Source organism: Parambassis ranga, unplaced genomic scaffold (assembly GCF_900634625.1).
Source record: "Parambassis ranga unplaced genomic scaffold, fParRan2.1 scaffold_61_arrow_ctg1, whole genome shotgun sequence".
NCBI lineage: Eukaryota > Metazoa > Chordata > Actinopteri > Ambassidae > Parambassis > Parambassis ranga.
The window spans coordinates 8,774-35,867 of record NW_021144807.1 but is presented as its reverse complement, the minus strand read 5'-3'; the positions used below and the strand labels follow the sequence as shown (position 1 = coordinate 35,867).

Genomic DNA, 27,094 nt, shown 5'->3' with positions numbered 1-27,094 from the left:
TGTTACATTGGCCTGGATGCGCCAAACTTATTCCTGCTTTACACGGACTTTAAACTTGAAGGAAGAATAATATAGTCTGTCACAACTCACATGTAATCACTTGATTTCTTGTGTACCACACTATGGGTGATTAGATGTGTAAATAAAATCCATTTGCTTTGGCATGACCAAGTCGCCCTGGTTGTTCCTTCTCTACAGAAGACTCCTGTGTCACTTTAAATGTGGTCTGTGTTCAGAGGAATCATTCAAATGCGAGCAAACATTGGTTCAATGTGTAACTAGAGTAGCTTAAAAAGAGTATTAAACTATGACTACTACAACTATAGACTATTAAAAGTTCAGTCTTTCATTAAAAATTAAGGAATTACTGTACAGTACAAGAGTTTACTTACAAAACCCAAACTTGGCTGATGTTTTGTAGCTCCTCCTTGTATTCGTCTAACAGGTCTGGCCCATTAGTGAATGAACAGAGGTTGTGTGGGGGACTAGGTTGTTAGCAATTGACCTCCTTTAAGTTCTCCTTAGAGAACTCAACTGGACTGGTATCTGGGGAGGTTGGAGGGCAGGTCATGGCCTTGAGGACTTTGTTACAGTCTGTACTGAGCAGTGGCATTGTCCTGCTGGAGCTGGGCGGTCAAATGAATATACCAGCAGAATATTGCTCTTACACTTGACACAGAGAAACTGAGGATTCACAGTTCAGCTCAAACCCAAACGCAGGGTACAGAGGTTTGGTAAATGTGCTGTGGAAGGTGTGGAGGTGGATCAGTGTGTCAGAGGAGACTCTGTAAAAGGACAGAGTGCCAGCAGGGCAGTCCAGATACACGGCAGCCCTTCCAGAGTCATTGGAGTAGGGATTGGGTATGACCGTTCTCCTGTTTTTGTGACACGCAGTGTAATTGCTGTTGCAGCACAACAGACTCCAGGACTTGCCATTCTGCCCGAACCAGCAGTCGTCATCCAGACCTTTCCTGTTGATTTCTCTGTATGCCACTCCTATGTTTGCCCACCCCTTCCAATCCATCTCCCAGTAGCATCGCCCAGTCAGACCTTCTCGGCACAGGACCTGTGTCCAGTGGTGGAATCTCTCTGGATGGTGAGGGTAAGGCTGCTCCTCTGTGACCTCTGTCACCTTCTTGTTGTCGTCAGACAGAAAGAGCTTCCTGTTTGCTGTGTTTGGGTCCAGTGTGAGTTCACAGGCAACTGATGTTAAATACAACACAATCATAAGATTATTTATTATTAACCGAGTTTAACAGCGCTACATTGATAAATGCACTTACACTTCGTTGGACCTGGCTTCAGTCTCTTCACTCCACAATGGTCCACACTATGGTTAAAAGACAGAAATCAAACCAGGACATCCTTATGAAGAGACACAAGACCCCAGGAATGACAGTGGCCCAGTTTCAGGTAGGGTTACTTCATGTTTGAGTACTGAGTGATTGGTGAGAGGATTCAGCCAGCTTGGTCTCTACAGTGAAAGCTGAGGTTAAACCGACTCTGTACTACTCACAGGTTTGTTGTGTCAGATCTGGTGACCTTGTTCCAGGTACAACTGACTGTTGCATTGTTTGTTATGTCAGAATTATACAGTTATTTAATTTATCCCTTGGACCATTCGGAAATCTTTCTAAGACACAAAGGGTTTCTCCATACCTGAGAGTAGTTAGATTAAAACGTGGATCCTTCAGGGCAGCAGAGAGCAGCTTTATTCCTGAGTCTTCTGGGTGGTTGTAGCTCAGGTCAAGCTCTTTTAAATGGGATGGGTTGGCGGTGAGAGCTGCAGCCAATGCAGCACAGCCTTCCTTGGTGATTTGACAGCCTGAAAGTCTACCACATGCAGAGAAAACAATCCTTTTAAGGTCAAGTAGGACTCTTCAGTTTTAAGCAAGCAAAGGGAGAGGGGATATTATTCCATCCCCACTGTTAAACCTTGAGGCTCTGAAATGGCCTATTGTAACAAAGCATTGTGATAACATCTTAGAACGTGCTTGATATAGTATTGGTAGATATAGTAGTATCATAAACTGACCTCAAGGTTTCCAGTCGACAGTGTGCACTCCCGAGTCCAGCAGCAAGAAGCTTCACCCCTGAATCCTGTAAATCGTTGCTACTCAGGTCCAGCTCTCTCAGATATGAGAACTGGGAGCTGAGAACAGATGCCAGAGCATCACAGCTTCTCTCTGACAGGTCACAATTATTTAGCCTGAAATGACATAAGACAAGTTTTGCTTTTAGCCTGTGGTCTGAAAGAAAACCTCTTATTTTACTTGTTAGTACTCTTACAGAGAGATTTTTGCGAAGCGGACCACCGGCAGCAGCCTCAGGAAGCCTTCCTCTGAATCCGAATACTCCCAAAGCTTAAACACGTCGAGGTCTCTTTCTGATGATAGAAGGATGAAGACTAGAGCTGACCACTGAGAAGGAGACAACTTGTTCGTGGAAAGACTTCCCGAATTCAGGGACTGTTGGATCTCCTTCACTAGGGAATGATCATTCAGCTCATTCAGACAGTGGAACAGGTTGATGCATCTTTCTGTAGGTGGATTCTCCCGGATCTTTTCCTTGATGTACTGCACTGTCTCCGGAATGGCATAGGAGTCACATGCTGTCTGTTTCAACAAACTCTGTAGACGGATCTGATTGGTCTCCAAAAACAAACCAAGCAGGAAGCGGAGAAATAAGTCCAGATGTCCATTTGGACTCTCTATGGCCTTGTCCACAGCACTCTGGAGGATTGGTTTCTCAGCTGGTCTGAATAACTGAGGCCACCACCAGGATCTTGATGGCTGCTTTGTTGACATTGGGTTGACACTGGTGTTGGTGAATGTGACAAAGACATACAAAGCAGCAAGAAACTCCTGAATACTCAGATGGATGAAGCAGAACACTTTGTCCCGGTACAGGCCACACTCCTCTTTGAATAGCTCAGTGAACACTCCTGAGTAGACCGAGGCTTCTCTGATATCAATGCCGCACTCTATTAAATCTGATTCATAGAAAATCAGGTTTCCTTTTAGCAGCTGCTGAAAGGCCAGTTTTCCCAGGGAGAGGACCATCTTGCTGGTCTCAGTGTTCCACAGCGGATCTGTCTCAGACGCTCCACGGTACTTCTCATTTCCTATTCTGGACTGAACCACAAGGAAGTCGATGTACATCTCAGTCAGGGTTTTGGGTAACTCTCCTTTCTCATCTGCTCTCACCACATGTTCCAGGACTGAAGCAGTGATCCAGCAAAAGACCGGGATGTGGCACATGATGTGAAGACTTCTAGAAGTCCTGATGTGTGAGATGATCCTGCTGGCCTGCTCCTCCTTTTTGAATCTCTTCCGGAAGTACTCTTTCTTCTGGGTATCAGTGAAACCTCTCACCTCTGTCACCATGCCGACACACCTACGAGGAATCCGATTGGCGGCTGCAGGCCGCGTGGTTATCCAGATGTGGGCAGAAGGAAGTAGTGTGCCACTAAAGAGGTTCGTTAGAAGCACATCCACTGTGCCAACCGCTGTACCATCAGTCAGGGTCTCATTGTTGTGGAAGTCCAGAGGAAGTCGACACTCATCCAGACCGTCAAAGATGAACACAACTTTCAACTCGTCAAATGTGCACATTTCTGCTGCTTTGGTTTCAGGGAAGAAAAGATGCAGAAGTTCAATCAAGCTGTACTTTTTTCCACTCAGTAAGTTCAGCTCTCTGAAAGTGAATGGAAATGTGAACTGGATGTTGTGGTTGGTTTTGTCTTCAGCCCAGTCCAGAGTGAACCTGTGAGTGAGGACAGTCTTCCCAATGCCAGCCACTCCTTTTGTCAGTACCATTCTGACTGGTTGATGATCTCCGGCAGGTAAATGTTGGAAGATGTCTTCACATTTGATCACAGCTTCGGGTCTTGATTGTTTCCTGGATGTTGTTTCGATCTGCCTGATCTCATGCTCATTGTTGACCTCTCCACTGCCTCCCTCAGTGATGTAGAGCTCAGTGTAGATGTTATTCAGGGGGGCGGGCTTTCCTGCTTTAGCAATTCCCTCAAACAAATACCAGAACTTCTCTTTCAGGTGAGATTTTAATTTGCGTTGGTGTATTGGAACCACAACTTCTAAAAAAACAGAAAACAAAGAAGAAGAAAAGAAAAGCAGTGAAACGTGGAAATAAAATGCATGAACTAGCATCAAATGTTCTCTTACTGCTTTGCAGAGAGCTGGCCAGCTCCTCCTGCTTCAGCTTCTTCAAGAAGGGCAGTATGAGCTTCAGAAGAGCCTCTCTGCTTCTGCCGTGTTCGTCCTCCTCCTCCTCATCCCCCACATTTTTATTCTGAACCTCTGGATCTTCCATGTTTTCTTGACTGAGAAGCCTCTGAAAGATTTCCAGCTCGCTCTCCACAAAACTGACCACCTCCTTCTTGAGCAGCTGCGACATAATACAAAACGTTTTGATACACTTATCAAACATCAAAGCTGCATATTATATTATATTGTATGTATTGCATTCTGTTTCTCACTGCAGTGGCTTTTTACAAACCCTGAATGTGGTCTCCAAGTCTGTCTGATGCTCCGATTCCTCCAGTTGGACTCTGAACGCAAAATTCAGAGACAGCAAATGAGATGTTCTTATATTTGTTCACTGAACACACTTCAGGACCTCAGTCTCAATTGTCACCCAATGGCAATTTGCAGAAGCTGCACCCGACATAAGGTTGCTCTCAATGTCTATATTTATCTGAATAGTTAACAAGTGATATTTAAATTCACAGTTTGGCAACACCAATGGCAGAGGAGAATCAGGTTAGGTGCCATTTAAGGTGCACCACAGGGAGACCATAAGTCTCCATTATAGGAGGCAGCATAATGTCTGGTTGGTAGGAGACCGAGATTCCCCAGGACAAGCTGGAGGAAGTTGGTTTGAGACCAGGAGGCTTAAGCATCACATCCCCACCAGCTACTATCACGACCCAGACGGAAGTAACAGATTGAACAGATGTGAATGACCCGGAACAGTAACTGTGAGAAGCTCATTAAACTCACCTCGTCTCCAAAGAGTCTGGAGTCTCATTCTTGATGCTTATTGACAGAGAAAAGGAGATACGTGAGGATTTGCAGTTTCAATTTGGTAATGATTAACAACAATAAATGAATTATTAACAACAACAACCAATCATTTTATGGTCAGCTGGGTAATAAAAAAAGATCTGCCCACAGTATCGTTGTCTTATGGCTCCTTATCGTTTCTGAAATAAACAGAATATATATGGTTTGCTCATTAATCTTACCGCTCCTCCAAAGAGTCAGCTCTGCCTTTAAAATCAAGCAAGCCACCCATTGAATGGTGACTCTGCAGGGACACACAGCTGGGGGCCGGGGGGTCTGGTCTCTGCTGCTGCATGCTGAGTGACATGAGGACAGAGCAGCGAAGCTCTCTTTAGTATACAAGGCTTTTTAGTCTTTAAAATTCAAACTAGATGCAATGATGCATCATTAAAAAACCTCCAATAAACCTTCTCAGAGTCATATTATGCAGCTGTGAGTCCCACATTATCATGCTCCTCCCAGGCCGATCACAGTGTTCGATGCTCTGTTTCTAAAAATGGAAGAAAGGTGCCACAGCAGCCGCCGCCATGCTGTGGAGCTGCTGTGGGCTGTAAAAGGCATGCTGCAGGCACTCTTAACCCAAATTAGTTGACTTTACTCGCAAATTGCAAGGAAACCAGTTTTATACAACTTTAGTTTTTACACAAGCTGAAACTTTATAGGTTTATTTATATTAACAGAATCTCAAGTTTAGTATATATGTAGTTTGTACCATGAGTGAAGGTGGTCGGGGAGCAGTAAAATGTCTACAGAAATAAAAAAAAATGTCTGAGTCCAATTGGTTTCGTTTATTCACGTGGCTGCCGCATCACCCAGATTAAATCAAACTGATTACCACAGTATATGTCAACATTCTTAATATGTCCTTATGAAATGTTCTATCAATATGATGAAGAGTGAAAGACTAAGGGGTCCACCTCAGTGAGCAGAGCCACATGCCAACCAGAACAGCTCTTCTGATGTATATCCTAAAATCACGTGTGGTGCAAATCAATATTACAAGTAAACCACAAGGTGTCACTGCACTGTAAAATGTAAAAGATTAAAATAGTTAAACATTTTTTTACCATGAGTGAGGGTTGTTGGGAGAACAATGAAATGTCTACCAATATATATATATATATATATATATATATATATATATATATATATATAGTGGTCTGAAATGAATCTGTTGAATATATCATGATGAATTATGATGACCATGATTTTACAGGATGCACAACATGCTTGAAATATGTTCACCAACACCTGTGTGTTAGTGCCCCAAGATAAAAACCTGGCAACATATGAGGTAAGACTGCGAGACTTAGAGGTCCACTTCAGTCAGCACACCCCATAGCCAAACAGCTGGGGAGCATGTTGTATAGAATATCTGTAAACGCCTGTGTATCAATGTCCAAACATCAATATCAAGATTAAGCCCAATCAAGAAAAGCCTGATGGCTCTTATCATTTCTGAAATAAATAAAATAAAGAATATTAAAAACGGCCATGTTCCTCTGTGGTTTGGGGTGTTTGCTCATTAATCTCACCTCTGCCCCATAGAGCCAGGTCTGCCTTTAAAATCAAGCAAGCCACCCATTGAATGGTGGCTCTGCAGGGACACACAGCTGGGGGCCGGGGGGGGGTCTGGTCTCTGCTGCTGCATGCTGAGTGACATGAGGACAGAGCAGCGAAGTTAGAAATCATCAGGTGTACATTTATCGCTGTTGGACAACTGCGCTTACTTCATTTGTGGATCAGTGGCGTCCTTTAAAGGCATGGGCTCGCCGCTGGATTCAGAGGGTCTCTCATCGAGGATCCTGACCAACAGATGCCAAATCAGTTAGACCGAACAGCCCCTAGAAAGGCCAGTGAAGCCAACTCCTGGGTATTTATGTCTAAATCAATATTAGGTTGATTCATTGAGCCATATCAAATGTTCAAACTTAACTTGATCATCTAAACCTTTTTAATTTTAATCAGATTTTAATCTTTTTAAATTAGAAATGTTGTCTTTATCCATGTATTTAAACAACAACTACAATTAAAATTCAAATGAATGGAGCAGCATACCTTTTCATGGTGAAGTCTACACACTGCTGAGAGAGACGGTAAGATGAATCCTGATTTGATGAGTTTAAATAAAACATAAATCAATGAGGAAAACATATTCTGTCTTTAAAATAAGCGTATTTGTCATAAAGCTCAATAATTCACTGTACAGATAACAGACTATTGTGAACAGAAAGGCAGGACTTACTCAGGTCGTTCCCATTGATCTCCTCACAGACGTTCTATACTGAAAGTGTTTTCTTGTTCTTAGGTTGCACCTTTGTGTCAAAGTTTAAACCTGCAATAAAGATCATGTGGCACAATGAACTTTGATTATTACTGCAATAAAGAGCAGCCCTACTATCTTCTCCTTTATTACTTTGCTATGTCGCTATTTAGATAAAATAACAATACAGTGTATAGGGAATGTATGGAACTTGCACTCCAGAAGGTAATAAGTTACAGAACGTGCGGGTAGTTCATCAAGAATGTAACTATTTTGTAATTGAAACTTAATAATTTTAATTTAATTAAATTCTGGTTTCAAATATGTTTTGATGTTATGAATTAAAAAGCAAGTTACTGAAAAAGTATTGTAAATAGTGGCATGGTGTGCTTTAAAGACATGAAAATGATGTCATTATTATCACAGACACAGTGATATACATAATATATATATATATATATATATATATATATATATATATGGTGTAAATTTAGCCATTCAACAGTGTTTGTTGTGGAATTTGGGAAATATTGTTATACTCCAGTCCAGCAGGTGGCAGTAATGCTCCGTATGCTTCGATATGTCCGCCGCCAAAACGCTCATTTCACAGAAGGAATATTTTTCTTTTCGGAAGAAGATCCCGACAAAGCGGCCCTGTTTCTTTTTTTCAGCTAAAAAAAAGTCGAAGAATCCGAAAATCAACGATGTATGCCAGGACAAATACCGGCAGCACACATGGAGACTTTCAAGATAGAAACGGAGTGAACTACGTGACATCGACAGAGTCTTTCGGCCACTGCTCTCAATTGTTCTGGAAAAAGGACCCCAACGACTCCGGAGTAAGAAAGCCAGCTGCTGCCATCACCAGCACAGTTAGCTAGCTGACACAGCGCTGCAGCATCCCGCAGCTAACGGAGCAGCCATTCACCAGCTAAGCATCGAGTGCAACCTCTGGTTGTGCAGTTGATTGTAACCGAGTGTCTGCGGTGCAGTTTAACAACACCGGGTAGTCTGAAGCTTCCATCGGTACCACAGAACAGCTTCGTTAGCATCCTGCTAACGTACCTATCGTCATGCTGAGCGGCTATGGCCTAGTTAGCCTCCGAGCTAAGTGGCTAGTATTTATTTTCTCTTATATATAGTTGACTTTAGACCTCCTCGGTGGGTATCGTAAAGTGAGACGTGGAGTACAGTCCTGTCGCTGGGCTGCAAAAAGGCGCCGAATGATTTGCTGGTGAGAAAATAACGTGAATGCAGCCAAGCATCACCGAGCTGAAGCTAGCTGTGGACTAGCTGTCCCAGTCAGACACGGCAGCACCGGAGCGCAGTGTTTTCATTCGGGATGCTAACATGTGCGAAACTCTGTCTCCAAAGACCAAGTGTAGAAATCGCGGAAAAGTGACGGGTTTCTGTGAACAGTGAGAAATCTAAGTTGTACGTGATATATTGCGATATTGTTAGCGAGCAACGCAAAGTAAACACGGCCAGGCTGCCCCACAGGAAACGGGAGCGGAAGACGCCCCGCGGAGGAGTTTGAAAGACCCCTTTGTGACGGTGGACTGTGCGGTGCATTCATGGAGCTCTGCGGCCAAAAAGATGATGTGCACACCGCGCACAGGCCCCCGGCATCAAGTCCTTTATTTACCAGTGGTTTTAGCCGTTTGAATGTGCGCGGCCATCGCTGCTGTTTACGCTGTCACACGTGCGAGTTAAAAATACAAGCTGCTCTCTGAGAGGCTGAACACACAGGCCGAGCTCATCCCAGGCAGCCGTTAGATATCATCTGTGTGTGGCTGACCTCCACACAGCTCCATATATGTTACATGCCTCAGTGGTATCAAGACATGTTTGGAATAGTGATTCTCCATATGTTCGTAGTTTAGTTTACAGTACCCTAATTTAAAGTGTTTGAGAGATGCTTTTCCAAAGATTTAGTCACAGTCAGAAGCTGCCTTCATCGTTTTTTGTCTGTCTTGTGCTGTATGATTTGCTTTCTCTGGCTGCATTGATTAAACATGCTGGTATGGGTCATTCTTGCTTTTATGTCTTAATGTGTATATATTAATGTGTGTCATCATATTCCACGTTAATGTATTTGTCTGCTCTGTCACAGCCAAGTTCAACGATCAGCTGGTGTGATCAGCTCCCTTCTTCCTCGGCAGCCCTCTCCAGCTCCAGTCTCTCCTCAACATCACTTTCTAGCTCAAGTCTCTCCATGGAATCCCAAGCACCAGCACCGCCACAAGCATCCACGGCGTCGACGGACGACATGGAGTCAGACGAGAGGCCATACGTCTGCGATATGTGCACCTGCGCCTACAAGCACGCCAGCTCCCTGCTGAACCACAAACTCACCCACAAGACTGGAGACTTCAAGTAGGGCCTCACTTTTATTTCCTTTGTCCTACTGAAATGTCTTGCCCCTAACCTCTATTTTTTTACCTCTAAAACTCAGGTGTGACTTCTGCAGTAAGCCCTACACCAACTACATGTCATTGCGCAACCACATGCGAATCCACGGTCAGAAACGCTACATGTGTGACCTTTGCGGTAAGGCTTTTCGCCTGGCCCGGTACCTCCGTAACCATCAGAGGATCCACGATGACGGGCCGAATCGCTTCGACTGTCCTTCCTGCTGCAAGAGCTACAGGACCATGCTGGAGCTGGCTCAACACCGCTGCACTGCTGCGGCATCCAATCAGGTAGGGCTGGCGATGGGGTGGGCTTCAGTACAGGTTTAGGATAGTAGTGACATTTTTGCAGCAAAACACGTGTGTGGTTTTCTATGTGGAAGAGGTGGTACAGGACATTAAATGTGGCGTTTGTGGTCAGTTTCACTCCTGCACTGTAGAGTGTGACTGTATCTCCCCAGAGGAGAAAGATGCACTGTGCTCTAACTCAGTGGCAGCAGCAGCCATTTTAAACTTTAATGTTTAGGTTAATATTAGAATGCTGTGCTTCTGCTGCAGGTGCCTCACTCTGTGTGTCTGTGTGTTTTTTGCTTGAGACCAGGGCTAAGGTGCGTCACGTCAGAGACTTAAAACTCTAGTGAAATTTAAATAATTAGAATAACATTCACTCCTTTTTCTTCCAAACTTTGCCGGATATATTATTACTGGCTTTTGTTTGGCAGAGTGTGCTCATATGTTTGTACTGAATTGTGTGTAGCAACAAAAATTAATTTTATTTAATTCAGAGGTGAAACCCTACAAATTGGAATTTCACTTCTTCAGGTTTATTATTTTATATAAATGTACTTTGGAAAGTTGAACTTTTTTTCTTCATCCTAAAAACCCCACTATTAATAGCTGTAACAGTGTAATAGATGGTGAGTGTCTTTATTGTCTCTGAAAGTGGCAGTGTGTTGTAAAATAACACCTTGCCTCTACCATTCTGACGAGTCCCGGCTGTGGCTGCATGATGGTTGTGTGAGGGTCAGCTGTGGGGGAGAGCTGGGGATCTAACAATAAACCATAATGGGTCCTAAACCAAAGTCTGCTGCTATGAATTGAGAAGCTTCAAAACTGAAGCCTGTGTCCAAAAACTCTGTTACCGTAGCTTCAGAAACCAGTGATCCAGCATTCACAGACCACAACACTTCACACCGTGTCTGGCTACAAGAGGGGGCCTAGAGCCGAACTTCTACCTCTTCTGTTTCTGTGTGTTATACAACTCTGTTTGTATAACGCACATTTGTTGTACACAAACTCCTTCAAGGCAGATCTCTGATTTTAAATTCAGAAGTCTTAAATCAGAATTGCAATATGTATCAAATATTACTTATATGTATTCAAGACTGTTTGATGGAGTAAAGTTGTGTGTTTTTTGTGAAATGGTGCCACCATCCCCCCTGACAGTGGCCTGTGTGGATGGTGATTTGCATGGATTACAGTTGCTCTCCAGTGTGTACAAACGTTGTGACGACTAACTCTCTTCCAGCCCCCCTGCTGTGAGCGCTGTGGAGTTAGGGTTAGACCAGGGTTAGGCTAAGTTTAGGGAAAGGGTCAGGGCTTAGCCGACAGAGAATGAAAACAATTCAGTGGATTTTCCTCACAAGTATAGTAATCCAAACTTATATGTGTGTGTGTGTGTGTCTGTGTGTGTCTGTGTGCATGTGTGGGGTTTGGTTCATAAGAACCGGTTCAACTGCCCGTCCTGCTTTAAGAGCTACCGAACCATGCTGGACCTGGCCCAGCACCGCTGCAGCGCCGCGGCCAAAAACCAGGTTGGTGTGAGCGTGAGTGAGCATGTGTGTGTTACTTTGTGTGTGTGTGTGTGTGTGAGGGACTCGCTCCAAGAAAGGGCCAACGTGTCCAGGTGTTTTAGATGAGGGCGGTCAGGCGTGAACTGTGGATACAGCCGGCCCCTGATGTTCTGGTGTTCTAATATAAACTCAATCCAACATGCTGTACAGAGAGACTTTGTCCCATGTCGCTGTCCTCTGTTACTACATTGGTGGCAGTGCATGCCTGGTTTTAATGGATCCAGGTTTGTGCAACTAATGAGTTTTGAGGTTATTTACACTCATCAGGAATCAAGAAATTGATATAGATATATATATATAAACTACAAGAAGACAGGAGTACTGGAGTACCAGGAAACAGGCACGTGCACAAACAACTTGAGCTAAACCATGTGGGCCCTCATCTGTAAACAGCTTCAACAGTGGCCACAGGTTGGAGGATAGGCGACCTGGCTCTAATCAGGGGGAGATCAACATGGTTAAAACTGCTAAACAAGATGTAACCAGTTTGGAGTTTAGAGTGTGTATAAGCTTCACTTGATGTCTGTGTGTATGTGTGTGTAAAATCCGACCACTCCATCCCCTCATGTATCATAGGTTTAAAGACAGTGGAGGGAAGCGTGAGAACTACAGCAGCTTTAACTCTGGTCAGCACGAGAGGCTGATTGAATGTGGAGGAAAACAGTGTCATCACATTCATTTGTCACCGCGCCACAACTCTGTGTCTCTTATCAACAACACAAACACTGCTGGCACGAACAAGCACACTGACACATTTTAAACCCTCTCGTCTCTTCTCCCCCGCCCATCCAGTCTGGTGGTCGACGTTCCAGTTTCGCCTCTACTCCTCGCCGTCAGCAGCAGCAGCAGCAGCAGCAGCAGCAGAACAGTGCGAGCTCCATGATGCAGCCGCAGCACGGACACAGCCAGCAGGACCCCCTGCCCTCCCACTGCGTCTCACCCATGTCCCAGGGCGGCCCGTCTGTGCCTGACCCCCACCAGGTAGGCAGGAGGAAACTTACATCATGCACCTTTATGCAGTGCAGTCTTCCTGTTGTTGGAGTTTGTGTTGAGTGGTCTGTGTGTGCCAGCAGGGCCATCCCAGCTCAGTGTCCTCTCAGAGCAGCCAGCAGAGCATGAGGAGCTCGTCCTCCAAACACGTCTCATCCTCCAGCGCCACCCCGTCCTCCTCCTACTCCTTGCTCCAGCCCCTGGTGCCAGAGGTAAAGGAGATGAGCTCGGGATACACTAGGCTGAGCGCCATGGTAGGAGAGAGCACGCCACACACCCGCCGTTCGCTATCTGCTGGCTAGCAGCCTTCTCCCTGTCTGCTTACTAACATCAGGAGAGAGGGACTAATACTTTACTGCTCTGCGTGCACCTGCCGCCTCCTCTCAGTTCTGTGGATAACTACAAGAGTAATGATTTAAACACATCTTCACATGTGAAAGGTTTCCAGAAATGCTGCGAGCTGTTATTTTCTTTTCTATTTGTTCAGTAAGTAGATTGTTAAAAAACATGACAATAATGTAGGTCCTGGCAGCCTAAAATGGAAAACTGCTGAATGACAGAGTGGTCTTGCTCACCACAAAGCCTGTGTGGTTACTGGAGAGACACAAATGATGGGTTAGGGTTGTGTCTGTTTGACCTGGACCCCTGTCTTAGATATTAGCATCAATAGTACCATTCACCGTTACCATTCAGTTAATGAAGCAGCACTAATAACCTGATATTAGGCGCATATGTGGAAGAAGACTAAACTGAGCTGATGGCTCTTTGTATGGGTCCTCTCCGGAGGTCGGAGGCTCTCCAACGCCACTAACTGGGGCTGTGCCACTTCCTCAATCTACCTTTCATACTTTCCACTAACCGTTCAGTTCATAATGAGTCATGCTTCCATCGTGTACTGTTTGTCTTTATAATGATGTCTCCACTGTCACACAGACGCTTCATGGGCTTTCTTTTGTTTTTTTATAAGAGATGAAATCTCTAGCTGTGTGTCTCTAGCTGTGTGTCTCTAGCTGTGTGTCTCTAGCTGTGTGTCTCTAGCTGTGTGTCTCTAGCTGTGTGTCTCTAGCTGTGTGTCTCTAGCTGTGTGCTTAATGTTTTCATGGCAGAGACAAGGCAGGGGACTGGACCATCTGACAGTTAGCATCAGCTACCTTTAACTAATCGGACTGACAGATTGCTGAAGAGGAAACTCAACAGAATTCTGAGGGTCTTTAAAAACCTGACAGGTGTCAGTAGACATAAGGGAACATACCTGCCTTACAGGACACTGATTGGCCTGAGCCACCCATGGTTCTGCCACACACCTGGAACATCTGTGTTCCACACAGTAATTAATGTAATGCTGTTTCCCCGTGTACTGCCACATATGGAGAGGTGTCCTCTTTGTTTTCAGCTGCTTGCTGCTCTGATCAGTCTTTATCCCGCTCATCTCATCTGTTGTCGTCCTGTTTCACTTAACTGTACATTATCACCACGAATGACGCAGTCCTCTCTCTCTTCTCTCCCTCCAGCCGAAGCACCAGGACACTTTCTCTCTGGCCCCCCAACGGCCCCTCACCATCAACCCCATCGGTCACTCCCTCCATCCGAACGGCGCGCCCACGCTCAAGCCCTCCCCCGTGCCACGCACCATCCAGGCTATGCCCTGGGAGCAGCGCTCCCTCTACAATCAATGAGACTCCTGGGAACCAAGCACTCACCCCTCCCCCCTTCTCCTTCACGTCGCGTCCACCATCACGACCACCACATCCCCCCCACCCCCAACACACACGCCCTTCTTCTCCGCCCCCTCCACCCTGCCCGTTTCAGAATCAGGGGATGGAGGACGGTCAAACGCCTCGTTTATTCCCTCACCCCTTGTTTGGAACACTGTGTCGGGAATGGGGAAGGGCACCATTGAGAACTAGTTGAGATTGATTACTGAGTAGTTAGGTTTTTAACGATGTGTTGCCTTGACCCTCATGTATGATCTATGCCATGTACTGGATATAAGTTAAAGTGTCTGTTCCCTAACCTGTCCTCACTAAGAGTTTATCTCCCTCCTGCTCTAGTTATGAAAATATCTATCCTACCCCTATGAATAGTGCCCCCAGCCTTTCCATATGTTAAATTAAAACAAAAGGCTATTTTTATCAGGAGCGTGTTCCAACCCCTGAACGACGAGGGATCCACGGGCGCCACGTTGTCAAAGTAACTGACAAAAACCTCCTCCTGGGTCTGGTGTTTTTGTTTTTTGGGGGGCGAGGAGAAGGGGTGAAAGCATTCTGTTTTTTATTTTGTTGTCTTTTAACAAACCCCTTCGACCCGTCCAGATTGAACTTTGTGTATATTGTGCGTACGGAGGTGTACTGCGATTCCGTTCCCCTCACCGCCCACACCTCATCTCTGCGAGCACTCTAAACGGCAAGGACCACGACAGAAACGACCGTTGTTCTGAGGACAAACCAAGCATTTCACATACACGCCAGTTTGGCTTCTGCTGGGTTCTGGAACCAGAAGCCCGACCTCCTTATTTTAACACAACCTGAAAGCTCACTTTGTTTTATTTCTAAACTTGCATCCGACTGGTGGTTTGTGGTTATTGTAGTTTTCAATAATAATAATAATAATAATGTTGGCTGGGAATCAACTGTAGAAGAAGAGCCTTCATCCCTGTTTGTGTTCCGACTGTTACAGTGTTTGTTCCTTTCACATTAAAGCACTTTAGGACAAGTGCTGTGTAACTATTACTGTCTCTGTTGCCCCCCCCCCAACCTGTGAAGATGTAACGCTGCCTTACATCGACCCCCGCCTCTCATTCAATGACTTGGCAGTCAGTGCTGGGCCCGGTTTGAGCCCACAACACTGCTGCACATGGCCAAAATCCAATACATCCTGTACTCTGGACCTGCCCACATCACCCTCCGTCTGTGTGAAGAAACCCCATCATGCCTGCATCGGACCGATTCCAGGATGGATTCAGTCATCACCCCAGTAAAGCTGCCGAGCTCCCGGACCTGTGTACCACGGTCCATTGGAGGGATAACAGTTTAATTCAAGGATCCAGTATGTAGTTCTGTTAGGTTTTCTTGCTAACATGGTGTTCATGGAAATGCCCACACTTCTACTGACATTTGTATTTTTTTCTCTTTTTAAAAGTTGTTTCTATTTTTATTCATGACATGTTTTCATTGTTTTCTCTCTCCTTGTAAAGTGTCTTTGAGTATTTAGAAAAGTGCTATACAAATAAAATGTTTTATTATTATCACCACCGTGCTGCTTTCTTTTGGACTCTCTGGATTTGTTCCTAGATCATCTGAAACCCTGTGCCTGATGTTTGACTTTTCTCTTTTAACCCGAAGCTCCATGATGCCAAAGCATCGTCTGCTGATGAAGACGGACGGGTGAGTAAAGGACTGAATGACAAAGCAGCCTGTCGTACATTTGTTTTATAAAAGCACAGTGAGCACTGGGGCGGCCTGCGTTAACCATTGACATGTCAAATGCGCTGGATTGGTCCAAAAAGGTTTCAGATTTCACAGCATTGTTTGTGTTCGCTCTAATCCAGAGCTGAGCTCTATTTTAATTTACTTGAACTCCACCTCTCAGTCGTGCAGGACTCACACCTGTCTGACTTCTTCTGCAGCATGAAGGACTGGAGCGTTAAACCCAGGTCTCAGTGTGTTTCTGTACTTCGATGTTTCTTATCCTGTATGTCAGAGCAGGCGAAGATATAAGAGCCAGAACCACATCCATCACCTGGATTATTGGATCAGAATTAAAACATTAGGTCAAACAGGCTGTGTCCATCACAGGCTGTGTCCACTCCATCTGCTGCCTGATGAGGCACAGACAAACATGGACTGGTGTTATTTAAGTTTAGCTCTGCTCTTGTCACAGGAATAAACAGAATCAAGGACTTTTTATTAGGAGGACGTTTTTAAACCGGATTAAAACCCTCAGGTTCCAGTAACATGGATCATAATAACATGGATCATAATAACATGGATCATAATAACATGGATCATAATAACATGGATCATAATAACATGGATCATAATAACATGGATCATAATAACATGGATCATAATAACATGGATCATAATAACACGGATCATAGTAACATGGATCATAATAATATGGATCATAATAATATTGATCATAATAATATTGATCATAATAATATGGATCATAATAATATTGATCATATGGATCATAGTAACATGGATCATAATAATATTGATCATAATAACATGGATCATAATAATATTGATCATAATAACATGGATCATAATAATATGGATCATAGTAACATGGATCATAATAATATTGATCATAATAACATGGATCATAATAATATTGATCATAATAACATGGATCATAATAACATGGATCATAATATTGATCAGGCCTCGTGTCCTCCGTTTGTTCCCTTTGTCTTCTTATGGTCCAATCTGCGTGCACGTGACGAGAACGCGCGCTCCTGCGCTTCTCCCAAACAGATGAACGCGCTGGGCCGCGCGCTCTTGCGGGGCCGTTTAAACGCGTGGAAGTTTCGCGTCGCGCGTGACTCCGTTGCGGTTCGACGTGAATTAATTTCCCGGTGCGCGTGGACGGAGCAGAAGATCCGCGCGGGCGCTGGTTATCGATAAGTAATCGTTTGCGGTTTCGATGGCCCGGCTCCGTGGGCTGTTCTGGGCCTCGTCTGAATCCAGGCTGAGCGAACTGCCGCGTGTTCCGCTCAGGTGTGCGCGGGCCGGCACGCTGTCAGTCAGCGCTGACGGGTTCTTATCAGGTCCTGACGACGTTCATTAGAAGCAGCGGGTCCCCAGACTACATGACCCGGAACCGGTCTTTTCTGGTCCTGCACCACAGCAGGCCGCAGGCCCCTAAATAATAATAATAATAATAAAACTTGGCTCATCTGTAAAATCATTTTAAACATTTTGTGGTTTCATTAATTGGAGCGTCGGGTTTTATCGAAGATGGATTTCAGAACAAGACAAACAGTGAAGCAGAATGTCTGCGCATAAACACAGACACGTTCATAGAGTCGGACCGAACTAACGGTGAAACACGTCCCGCAGTAACTGGGTCTCTGCTTCAGGCTGCTGGGCTCCAGCGGGCCTCCCAGCTGAGGCCCCGCTCCCAGCTGAGGGCCCGCTCCCAGCTGAGGCCCCGCTCCCAGCTGAGGGCCCCGCTCCCAGCTGAAGGCCCCGCTCCACCTGCCGTGGCGGGCCGCAGGCTCGGTGTAGTTCCCCGTCTCTGCCGCTGGGTGGCGGTGGTGGCCCGGTCTGTGTGGTTTCAGCAGGTTTAAACTGATCGTTCGTTAAAAACACTGAGAGTCAAAGAAATGAATGAAAACCAAGTTATGAAGTGTGTTTGTAGCTTTTTAAGCTTTTAGAGGAAAGTGGCGTTGGAAATAAAACTTTACTGACAGAAGCACAGGAGAGGAGGGAAGCGCAGGGACCTGCAGGCAGCTTCTCACACAGGACCTTTGTTTTTAGATCCAGAGCAATGATACTTTAAACTCTGCACAATATTCACACTATAAAAACTACAACATAAAATAAGAGCTTTAAAATAAGAGCACCTTTACTTTACTGTCCACATGAGGAACATGAAGAACAGTCTGGATGTGCAGGTCTTCAGGAGATCCAGTTCCTCGTCCGTCCTGCTGGCTCCTCCCAAGAAGACTTCACCTTTATTTACTCATCTAACTGAACATTTCCTGAATGTTTAACTAATTCTGCTCAAAGAAAACATGATGCATTTTGTTAAAGGCGTTTTTATTTCTTTCAGGAACTTCTTACTTCTCCTCTCTGATTTCTGCTCCCTTTGCGCTGTGGCTGCACGTTATGACGTCATTAATGGAGCGGGTTTGCGCAGGTGTGATCGAAACGAAGGCGTTTGAGCTGATGGGTGTGGCCCGACCACTACCTGCTCTCATGGGTCGGAACATGTTGCTGGGTCCCTCCCTCCAGTTGGTGTGCCTCCTCCTGAGGTCTGCAGTCGTTGGGTCATTGTGTTGATCGGTGGAGCTCCTCCCACCACAACACAACACAACACTCTTCTTTTAATTCGATCATTCGATCATCCGAACCGCCGCATGGAAACAGTCCAGCTGCTGGGACCCGGGCTGCGCAGCTTCAAATGAACCGGACTGAGTGTTTTTGGCCATGTGGTTAAATCAGCTGTTGTTTCAGGTGAGCGCTCCTGTCAGCTGGAGTGTGTGTGTGAACAGAGGGTTTGATTCATCAGTGACTCCCTGTCCAGGCTGGTTTTAGATGTTCCTCAGCTCTGTGTCTGGCTGCAGAACAAACTGCAGGTTTAATGTTCCACTCCATCTACAGCAGCTGTGGCTTTCTCAGCCAAACATAAACTTCCTGCACTTCAGTGAGGTGTGAGAGGAGCAACACGTCTGAAATCTGCTTTATTAGAAGAGATGTGTTTTTATTTCTAAACATCTGAACATTTGTCATGTAACATCAGGGCCACATGTCTCTGCACACTCTTAATGTCCTCTGACAATGACACATAAACACTGTACATAGCACATGTTGCTGATCTGATTTTTCTTATTCTTATTCTTGTTTTTGTTTATTTAATTTATTTATTCTTACTTTGCCTAAAATAAGCCTCCTGTCTTGATCTTAGTTCAGCTGTGTACAGTCATGTGACAATAAACTTCGTGAAACTTGAATCAAAACATTTTACTTGAACCTTCTGCTTCACAGTGCAGAGAACATGCAGCGTTCCACATAAAGGCCCGGTCATCGATGAAACATGTGGATAAAATGGCTGTGATCCAGTAATGACGGCCTGACTCTCTTTAACCCTTCGTCGCTTCATAAGCAGCTGGCTGCACGGTGAGGATGGACAGTGTGCACTGACCCGTCCTCCTCCAGGCAGACCTGTTTTCACCACATCAGTGCAGGAAGTGAGAATTACAGGTTACTCACCCACAGAGACATGTTGATGAACTGAGCCAAACTAACAGAAATAATCTAATCCAGAGTACTCACAGGTTTGTGTGGACTCACCTTTCTATTGAGCCAGGGACCAGATGTTCCATACTTCAACTGACGGCTGCGATGGTCTGACTGTGAGACTGAAGGGTTCATTTTAACTCCAACTCCAGTTATTTACTTTGTCGTGAATCTTCCAGGATGAACGTGTCTGTTTAAATCATGCTGTTATTTTAAACCTGCTGATTTTTACAGATTTGGGGAGTGAACATGAAGAAACCACGTGGATTCAAAGGTCCGTTTGCTCTTTTAATACTTTGCACATTTAACAGAAGAAAAATGAACGTTCTATTAACAATGTTTTGACTTTGTGCTGTTTTATTTCAGTGTTTGATGATTTATATTGATCAGAGCAGCGTTTATTCTGTTCTTAAAGCTTCTCTGCACCTTCGGCCTTGTTCTACAATCAGGATGTTCACAGTACGTGTATCCCACCCTCTGATCTGTCCTGTTCTGCTGCCTTTGGGCCTGAATGTGCGTCCAAAGCTCTGGAAGTGTGACCAAAAATGGCGTCTCCCCAACAGATTTCCTTCATGCTGGTGTTGGGAGCTGTGGGGAGGAGCCCGGCGTCACATGGGTCATGTGATGGAAAGTCTGTGAGTAGTTTTCCTTTTTTGATTAATACTCTCTGTGACAGAATGCAGGCAGCTTTATGTTTAAGTGTTAATGTGTCCCATCTTTAGCTGCTGTTTATGAACAGTGCTGTGATAATAAAGGGCCGGTCTGTATATTTAGAACTCACTCCCCCTGCTCAGTTCATTTTGATGCTGTCGCTGTCATCATCTAAATAAGACTGTTCCAGTGATGTGTGAGTTTAATTATTTATACTATTACACATCTTGAGCTCTAAGATGCAAACATTTGATCTAAAGTGAATTTTGAGCTCGGTTGTGTTAAAACCTGATTTCTGTGTGTGTGACTGTCGCTTTAAAGGAACCACTTGTCTGTTTTCCTGCTGAAGGAGCGACAGACTGCTACAACTCATTAGGTAGAAACACAGAGTGCGTGCTGGCACCTCTGCATTTACATGTCGTGGTCCAACAGGTCACGCTCCCTGATTTTCTAGACTGTAAACGCTACAAACAGCCAAAGGAGGCCGAAGGTCAGCTCCACCGGAAACCAATGTCTGAGGTCATATTATCGAAGAGCGCCGGGGGAGGAATAATTGGCAGAAATAGGTAACATGAACAGGAATAAGATGCAGGCTGTGACGTGTGTCTGCACTGATGGTGGATCTCATTAGTCCAGCAGCAGCACTCATCCTGCTGCTGCTGCAAACACGCATGGAACTGGTCTGAATGTGTGCGGTCAACAGACACACAGAGCTCACTCATCACTGACATGCATGCTGTTTGATTTTCAGTGTGACCAGGTGATCTGAGAGGAGAGTGGGGACGGACTGGATCCTGGGACATCAGAGTGTGTCTGTATGTAGAAGGCATACAATGCACAGCATGGAAACCTCTTGTCGAATGTTTGCTATAAAAAGGATGTGTGGAACTTTCTGCCTGAGCAGGCGCATCATTACAGGCTGTCTGATGAGGACGGGTCCCTCCGTCTGTTTCTGCAGGAAGGGTTTTGAAGATGCACAAGATGTTTTCTACCTGCAGCCTCTGGAAGAGGAGGACGGAGCCCGGGGAACACCTCAGGAAGGGAAAAGAGGTTTGTGTTAAAGAGACGGGGCGCCCCAACGTTTGAGTATGAGCCCGTCTCCCTGATGATGTAACACAGCGCACAAAGTGCTAAAAAGGCATTTTACACATTTAAAGCCTCGATGACGTCTTTCTAAACATCATGAGGCTGATCCAGAGAGTTAATCTTAATCTTAATCTTAATCTTAGAGGAGCTATTTCCTACTAAACTCCTCACACCCAGGATATAAACATTAAAGGGACAGTTCATAAACACTGCTCTCCTCTGTGAAACATCAGGTGAACTGTGGGACTGGGGACTACTTTTAGCGGCGTATTAATCCATATTCTCTCTCTAGTGAAGACATCGTGCAGCAGGATTTAGACAAACAAAGTACGGTGTGTGAATATGTTGGAGGGCTGCTCAGAGGGCGAACACACAGAGCTGGTTAGCAGGTGTCTTTCCACAGGATGACAGCATAGAACGTCGCTCAGCTTATCCTTGAAGCTTTGCCTGTGGTGTCTCCGGCCTCTCAGTTGTAGTTTGCAGCGGAGCATCTTTCCAGCTTCACGCTGCCTCTGCCTGGTGTGTATTCAATCATGTAGCTGCTGGTAAGGAGCCTTATTTTGGAACGTGGTGGGCAGCCAGGTCACACACTAAACAAAGCGCTCGGACCTTTTTTTATGCGACAAAAGTAACTCCAGCTTCCACTGCCTGCCGTGCAGAGACCTCACCTCACAGCTGTGCAGGAGGAAGAGATGAGCGCCACCCAGTGTTGTTCTTCAGTTTCCCCGCCCCTTCGGTTCGTCTCCTCCTTCTGCATTCCCGCCTAATCCACCCTTCCTCTGCAGCCTTTGACCCCCACCTCTCAGCCCCTCCCCCAACACACAGGAGAAGCTCTGTGGACCGGCCCACTGATGCTCACAATGTTCACGTTTCACGTCTGGAGCTGAACTTAACTTTCTTCATGTTTTATCCCCATTTATCTGACTTCAGATGATCACAGCCTCTAATGGAAGAATTAGAAGCTGAAGACAAATGAAGACCTTTGTCTTTATTTTGTCTTTATCAGGATCACTGATTCGTGTTCTGGCGTTTTACAGAATCAATAAACTGTTAAGACTACTCGGTATTTGTTGGATATTTCTTAGGTTGCAGCGTTCAAAATCAACTCAAGGACACGAGGCTTTTTTTTGCTTTTGACCATAAATACACATTGCTGGTGATATGTTCACACCTTCACCTGAGTTACATTTGAATGCTCTGACTTCCTTCATTAGGTGCACGTGTGCAATATAACAGCCACAAACTTTACAGAATCTGCAAGCGTTTCAGCTCTCAAGTCAACTCCAGACGCTCCAACTGTGATTCTGGGTTAAAAACATGTTGTTACCTCTGAAGACACTTGATAAAATGTCCCGGAGTCCATGAAGCTTCTTTACAACAGAACAGGGAGAAACCAGAACTGGTGATCGGGTATTGACAGACCGCTCTAAGAAGACATTTAGAAACCAGGATGAAAAAGCCTTAACTTGACACATGATGTTTTAAGTTTAAGACAATGAAGGGAGCTCTAAAGCGCTCCATGAAAAGATGTAGTTTATAATACAGAGCATGGAATGGAAGGCGTGTGTATCGCCCTCCACTACAAGAAGAAAAATACACGTTTTTTACTGTATGTCTCCAAAAACACTTAAATTAAAAATAATGTTGACCTTAAGCAGCTAGTTCTAAAAAACACATTTTCTGTTAATTTTCTCCAGAGAGAGTGTGTGTGTGTGTGTGTGTGTGTGTCAGAACAGAAAGAGATGGGGGGGGGGGGGGGGGGCAGTTCAAGCCATCCCAGCACATGGAGGAAAACCTGAGGCGAGTCAGAGCTCCGGCTGCTGAGCGCTTGCTGACTGTCCTGCCTGTAACAGCTCTGTGTTCATATTCTGCACTTCTTCATCCAATGAAGGTACTACTGGGACGGACACGCCTGTTGTTGTGATGTGGATATATTTAAGTTGACTAATGTGTAGATTTTATTCTATGTGCCCAACATCAGCTGATTTGGAAACGCAGACATATTCAGCCATGATCAGACACCGACACTGCTGAAATACAAGAGAATTCAGGTCAACACGTTCACAGAGAATTGTGCTAAATTATGATTTTCAAATAAATCACGATTCAACCACTTTGAGGGTTTGGATCCATTTTGTGCACAGGAGCCATTTTCTAACCAGGCGAGCGCACCAGAGTGCCACGTCTGCTCCGGGCGTGTACGGTATGGCTACAAAGTCTAACCAGCCTCCCTCACAGAGAGGGAGAGAGAGAGGGAGCGAGGGGACGGAGAGAAGCCCATTGAAACCCCACTTCATACCAGAAACACGGGAGAGCCGCAGCCAAAGCCTGTGTGGTTGGTGGCGGAGGTGGAGGCAGGCCTGTGCACCAGCCTCCATTTTGAGAACCCATCCGCACAGAGGGGCGTGCGGCGCTGTAGCCCCGGCGACTGCGTCATATTTCCTCTGCGCCCCCTCACCACAGAAATGTACTGAACACGGGTGGAGGTGCGCGCGGGTGGGGCCCACGCAGTGATCCGAGTTTTTACCTCGCCTGTTGGAAGCCGTGACCCCAACCGAGCCAGCACTAAAACCAAAGCAGGCAGGGGGCGGTGCAGGTCTGACGCCAGCTCCACCAGCACCACCCTGCGCGCTGTGGCTGATACATGGTTTCAGAGGGAGCAGTCCGCATGGAGCGGCCCCTGGAGCAAACCGGGCCTGGACGCTTTGTTCCAAACAGCCCGAGGTTCACTGCAGGTCATTTATGTAACATCATGACAACTCACTCTGTACCACATCAGATCCACGCAGGGGGCGGGGACAGGGGTATGCTATAGAACGCAGCAGGCGGCGCCTCGTTATTCAAATGACGCGTTTCTGGCCTTCGGGGGGGGGGGGGGGGGGGGGGGCTGGACGCATTAATAACAACAACAATCATAAACAGCGTGACGTCACTGGCTCTACATATAGCCTAAGCTTCGCGCGCACGAGCAAGAGGGAGCGCATTAGGCGCACGTCTGTTGCGTAAACGCGCACAAACTGCGCCGTGCACCAGCAGCGGTACAGAGAGTGTGTGTGTGCGCGCGCATACACACGAGCTCATCTGGTGAATACCCTAGGATGAGGGGATGCCCCCTCCCCTTCCTCTTCTCTCTAACCTACTCCAACAGACCACGTGGTTTCCTCTTTGCAAACAAAAAAGGAAAAAAACGTGAATTGGAGTCGACGGAGGGCGGCGTCACCCAGAGGGGGAGGGAGGGGAGGGAGAGAGAGAGAGAGAGAGAGAGGAAAACACTTCTCCCGATCTGATCCCGCCATAGTTTTTCCCAGTCCTCCACCATAGACCATCATCAGATCCAGCACCACCCACACTTCCTCCACAGAGCGACAGAGAGGCTGCTGCTGCTGCTTGGTTCGTCTGCCGGGGCCGGCTGCAAGTCCAGGATTTCATTTCTGCTCCTGCTCCACTATAACTGGATCTACCGCTACAGAACACCTGCTTCACATTTTATTTTTTATTTCGCTGTCTGCCAGATTTTCCGTTCTTTCAGAACATTATTATTATTTCCTCCTCCGGCTCACAGCGGCCGGTGTCTGTTGCGCTATTGGCAAATTCAGCAGAAACTTTTCCAGTTTTTTTGAGTGATTCCGGGCTTTGTTTATTTTCTGTTTTTGGGACTCTGAAGAACAATTGCCACCATGCACAAGCTTTACATTGGGAATCTAGGCGACAGCGTGACGGCCGAGGACTTGGGGAAAACCTTTGACGAACACAAGATCCCGTACTCCGGACAGTTCCTCATGAAAACCGGCTACGCGTTTGTGGATTGTCCGGACGACCAGTGGGCCATGAAGGCTATCGAGACCTTTTCTGGTGAGTTTCCATGAACTACTGACCCCGTTCCCCGCTTCTGTCCATTCATTCCGTAGCGTAGTGAAGTCAGGCGGCGGCTGCAGCTTCAGCGGTGGAAGCCGGCTCCTCTGCCGTGCGCCTCCGAGGATCCGCATGGATCAGAAGGGTTTATTGATGCTAGCTGAACGAACGGAGTGTGTGTAAAGCTACACACCCAGGGAGCCGGTCAACTTCTGCAAAAAGGGACACACACACACACACACACACACACACACACACACACACACAGTGTAGCAGTACAGTACAGCAGGAGCTGCTCTTTAACCTGTGAGGTGCTCCGAGCTTTAGAACCCGGGTCTGGGGGGACCGTCCTGAGGTCCTGCACCTCTTGTGTTTGCACTCCTCCCCCTCTGTGATATAGCATGAAGCCTCGCTGCCTCCCCTCCCCCTTTGAGCCGGGAGTCCACTATGACAAAGATACAAAAATACCTCACCCCTACCAGAAAGCAGGCCTCGCAGCGCCGGCCCGGGTCCACATGCCCCGGTCCCCTCTGTGGCTTCACTCTGGTCCATTTTAACACCGTTTTATGTACCGTGAGGAGGAGGAAGGTCGCCATGCCGGGCAGCAGCTTCCTCCACACCCCCAGCCCTGCTGCTACAGCTCCACAGAGTCTCCATCCACAGCTAGGAGCCAGTCAGAGGGCATTAACCCCACATGGTCAGGGTTTCTGAGCCCATTGTAAAGAGCGGGGCTGCTCCCTGCACATGTCCGCTCAGGGCGTCCTCCTCACGGAGTAAAGTTCTCCACTAGCTCCAGGGTTCCACCTCAGTCCGGGGCCCGCTGCTAGTGTCAGTTAGCATGTAGCCACTGTTCTGAACTGTTCCGTGTCGTTTCAGGTAAAGTGGAGCTCCAGGGGAAACGTATTGAGGTCGAGCACTCCGTCCCCAAGAAGCAAAGGTACAGAACCCCGTCACCTCCACCCACCTCCACCCTGCTCTGTCTCCAAGCCCTGCTCATGTGCTGCACCTCCAGATCTCTGACATGTTCAGGGGTCAGTGTGTTCCAGAGCGCGTCCTGTGCTGAGGCTACATACATGCTAGCTGTGGGTGCTAGCTGCTGGGAGAGTGTGTGTGTGTGTGTGTGTGTGTGTGTGTGTGTGTGGAGCCTAAACTTTGTCGCCATTGCTGTGTGTAGTGGTGGCAGCTCTGTTGTTGGACCTGATGTACTGAGCAGTTACCACAGGACTGAGTCCAGTAAACACGGAGATGATATTGTTGTATAGAAATAATACACAAATAATACACAAATAATTCAGAGGTAATACACAAATAATACACAAATAATTCAGAGGTAATATAGAGGTAATACAGAGATAATTCAGAGGTAATATTGTCCTCACATTACAGCTGAGCTGTGGCTCTGCAGGCCCTGTTTTGCTCTGCTGCTGCTTCTTCTCATAGATTACTTTAAAAGACACGTGAAGTGTGTGTCCTTTGTGTGTGTGTGTTGGCGTGTTGTTGTTTCATGAACAACTTTTTAAAAACTCTTGAGTTGTAAAAGCATTTTGTGGCTTAATTAATATTTTTTACGCGCACACTTTTTCGCTTTTGATTGAATTTACGCGCGTGGCTGCAAAGACGAGCTGAGTGCAAAGTGCTGATTATTTCATTTATTTTTTGACTTTATAAAATAAAGTGTGGACCTCCGTGTGATTACACTGAGGCCTAATTATTTTTTTAAATTAATTGCACCCACGTCCTGTTGTTGAATTATTTTATTTCACACTGACTCAAAGAATTTCTATTATTTTAAGCTCTTGGTATAAAATGTAAAATTACAGCAGGATTTTTAAACCTGAACCAGCGCAGGACCTGTGGCTGGACTTTCTGCTGAATTAACGCGCTGATGTCGGGTTCGATCAGCTGCTCTGAGCTGACCTGCTTTAAACACATCATG

General features: G+C 46.0%; 3 protein-coding genes and 1 long non-coding RNA gene across 7 annotated transcripts; 2 read left to right on the top strand and 2 right to left on the bottom strand.

Annotated features, from left to right (window-relative positions):
- Positions 1 to 29: 29 nt before the first annotated feature.
- LOC114431193 (NLR family CARD domain-containing protein 3-like) lies at positions 30 to 5,316 on the bottom strand. Its single transcript, XM_028398795.1, has 9 exons — positions 5,267 to 5,316; positions 5,022 to 5,057; positions 4,519 to 4,570; positions 4,185 to 4,407; positions 2,290 to 4,096; positions 2,036 to 2,209; positions 1,660 to 1,833; positions 1,284 to 1,330; positions 30 to 1,203 (listed from the first exon to the last, which is right to left on the bottom strand). The coding sequence occupies exons 1-9, from the start codon at positions 5,314 to 5,316 to the stop codon at positions 665 to 667; spliced, it is 3,102 nt and encodes a 1,033-aa protein (XP_028254596.1). The 3' UTR covers positions 30 to 664.
- A 36-nt stretch (positions 5,317 to 5,352) lies between these two features.
- LOC114431203 (uncharacterized) lies at positions 5,353 to 7,455 on the bottom strand. The gene is made up of 5 exons (XR_003670054.1): positions 7,330 to 7,455; positions 7,143 to 7,192; positions 6,815 to 6,889; positions 6,620 to 6,736; positions 5,353 to 5,380 (listed from the first exon to the last, which is right to left on the bottom strand). It is a non-coding gene; the product is annotated as an uncharacterized LOC114431203 (long non-coding RNA).
- Positions 7,456 to 7,966: 511 nt separating this feature from the next.
- Positions 7,967 to 15,851, top strand: LOC114431219 (zinc finger protein 646-like). 4 transcript variants are annotated; one of them, XM_028398828.1, is made up of 7 exons: positions 7,967 to 8,186; positions 9,461 to 9,723; positions 9,803 to 10,049; positions 11,483 to 11,572; positions 12,404 to 12,592; positions 12,685 to 12,855; positions 14,113 to 15,851. In XM_028398828.1, exons 1-7 carry the CDS (start codon positions 8,052 to 8,054, stop codon positions 14,275 to 14,277), a joined length of 1,260 nt encoding a protein of 419 aa, XP_028254629.1. In that variant the 5' UTR covers positions 7,967 to 8,051; the 3' UTR covers positions 14,278 to 15,851. The 4 variants fall into 4 exon arrangements, with proteins under 4 accessions (XP_028254629.1, XP_028254630.1, XP_028254628.1 ...); XM_028398829.1 differs by having other exon boundaries at positions 12,682 to 12,813; XM_028398827.1 differs by having other exon boundaries at positions 12,682 to 12,855.
- A 9,036-nt stretch (positions 15,852 to 24,887) lies between these two features.
- On the top strand, positions 24,888 to 26,095 carry LOC114431208 (insulin-like growth factor 2 mRNA-binding protein 1; the record flags this gene model as incomplete). The annotated part of the gene is made up of 2 exons (XM_028398811.1): positions 24,888 to 25,158; positions 26,035 to 26,095. Coding segments are annotated over exons 1-2 (236 nt in total), but the record flags the coding sequence as incomplete, so codon positions are not given.
- Positions 26,096 to 27,094: the final 999 nt, after the last annotated feature.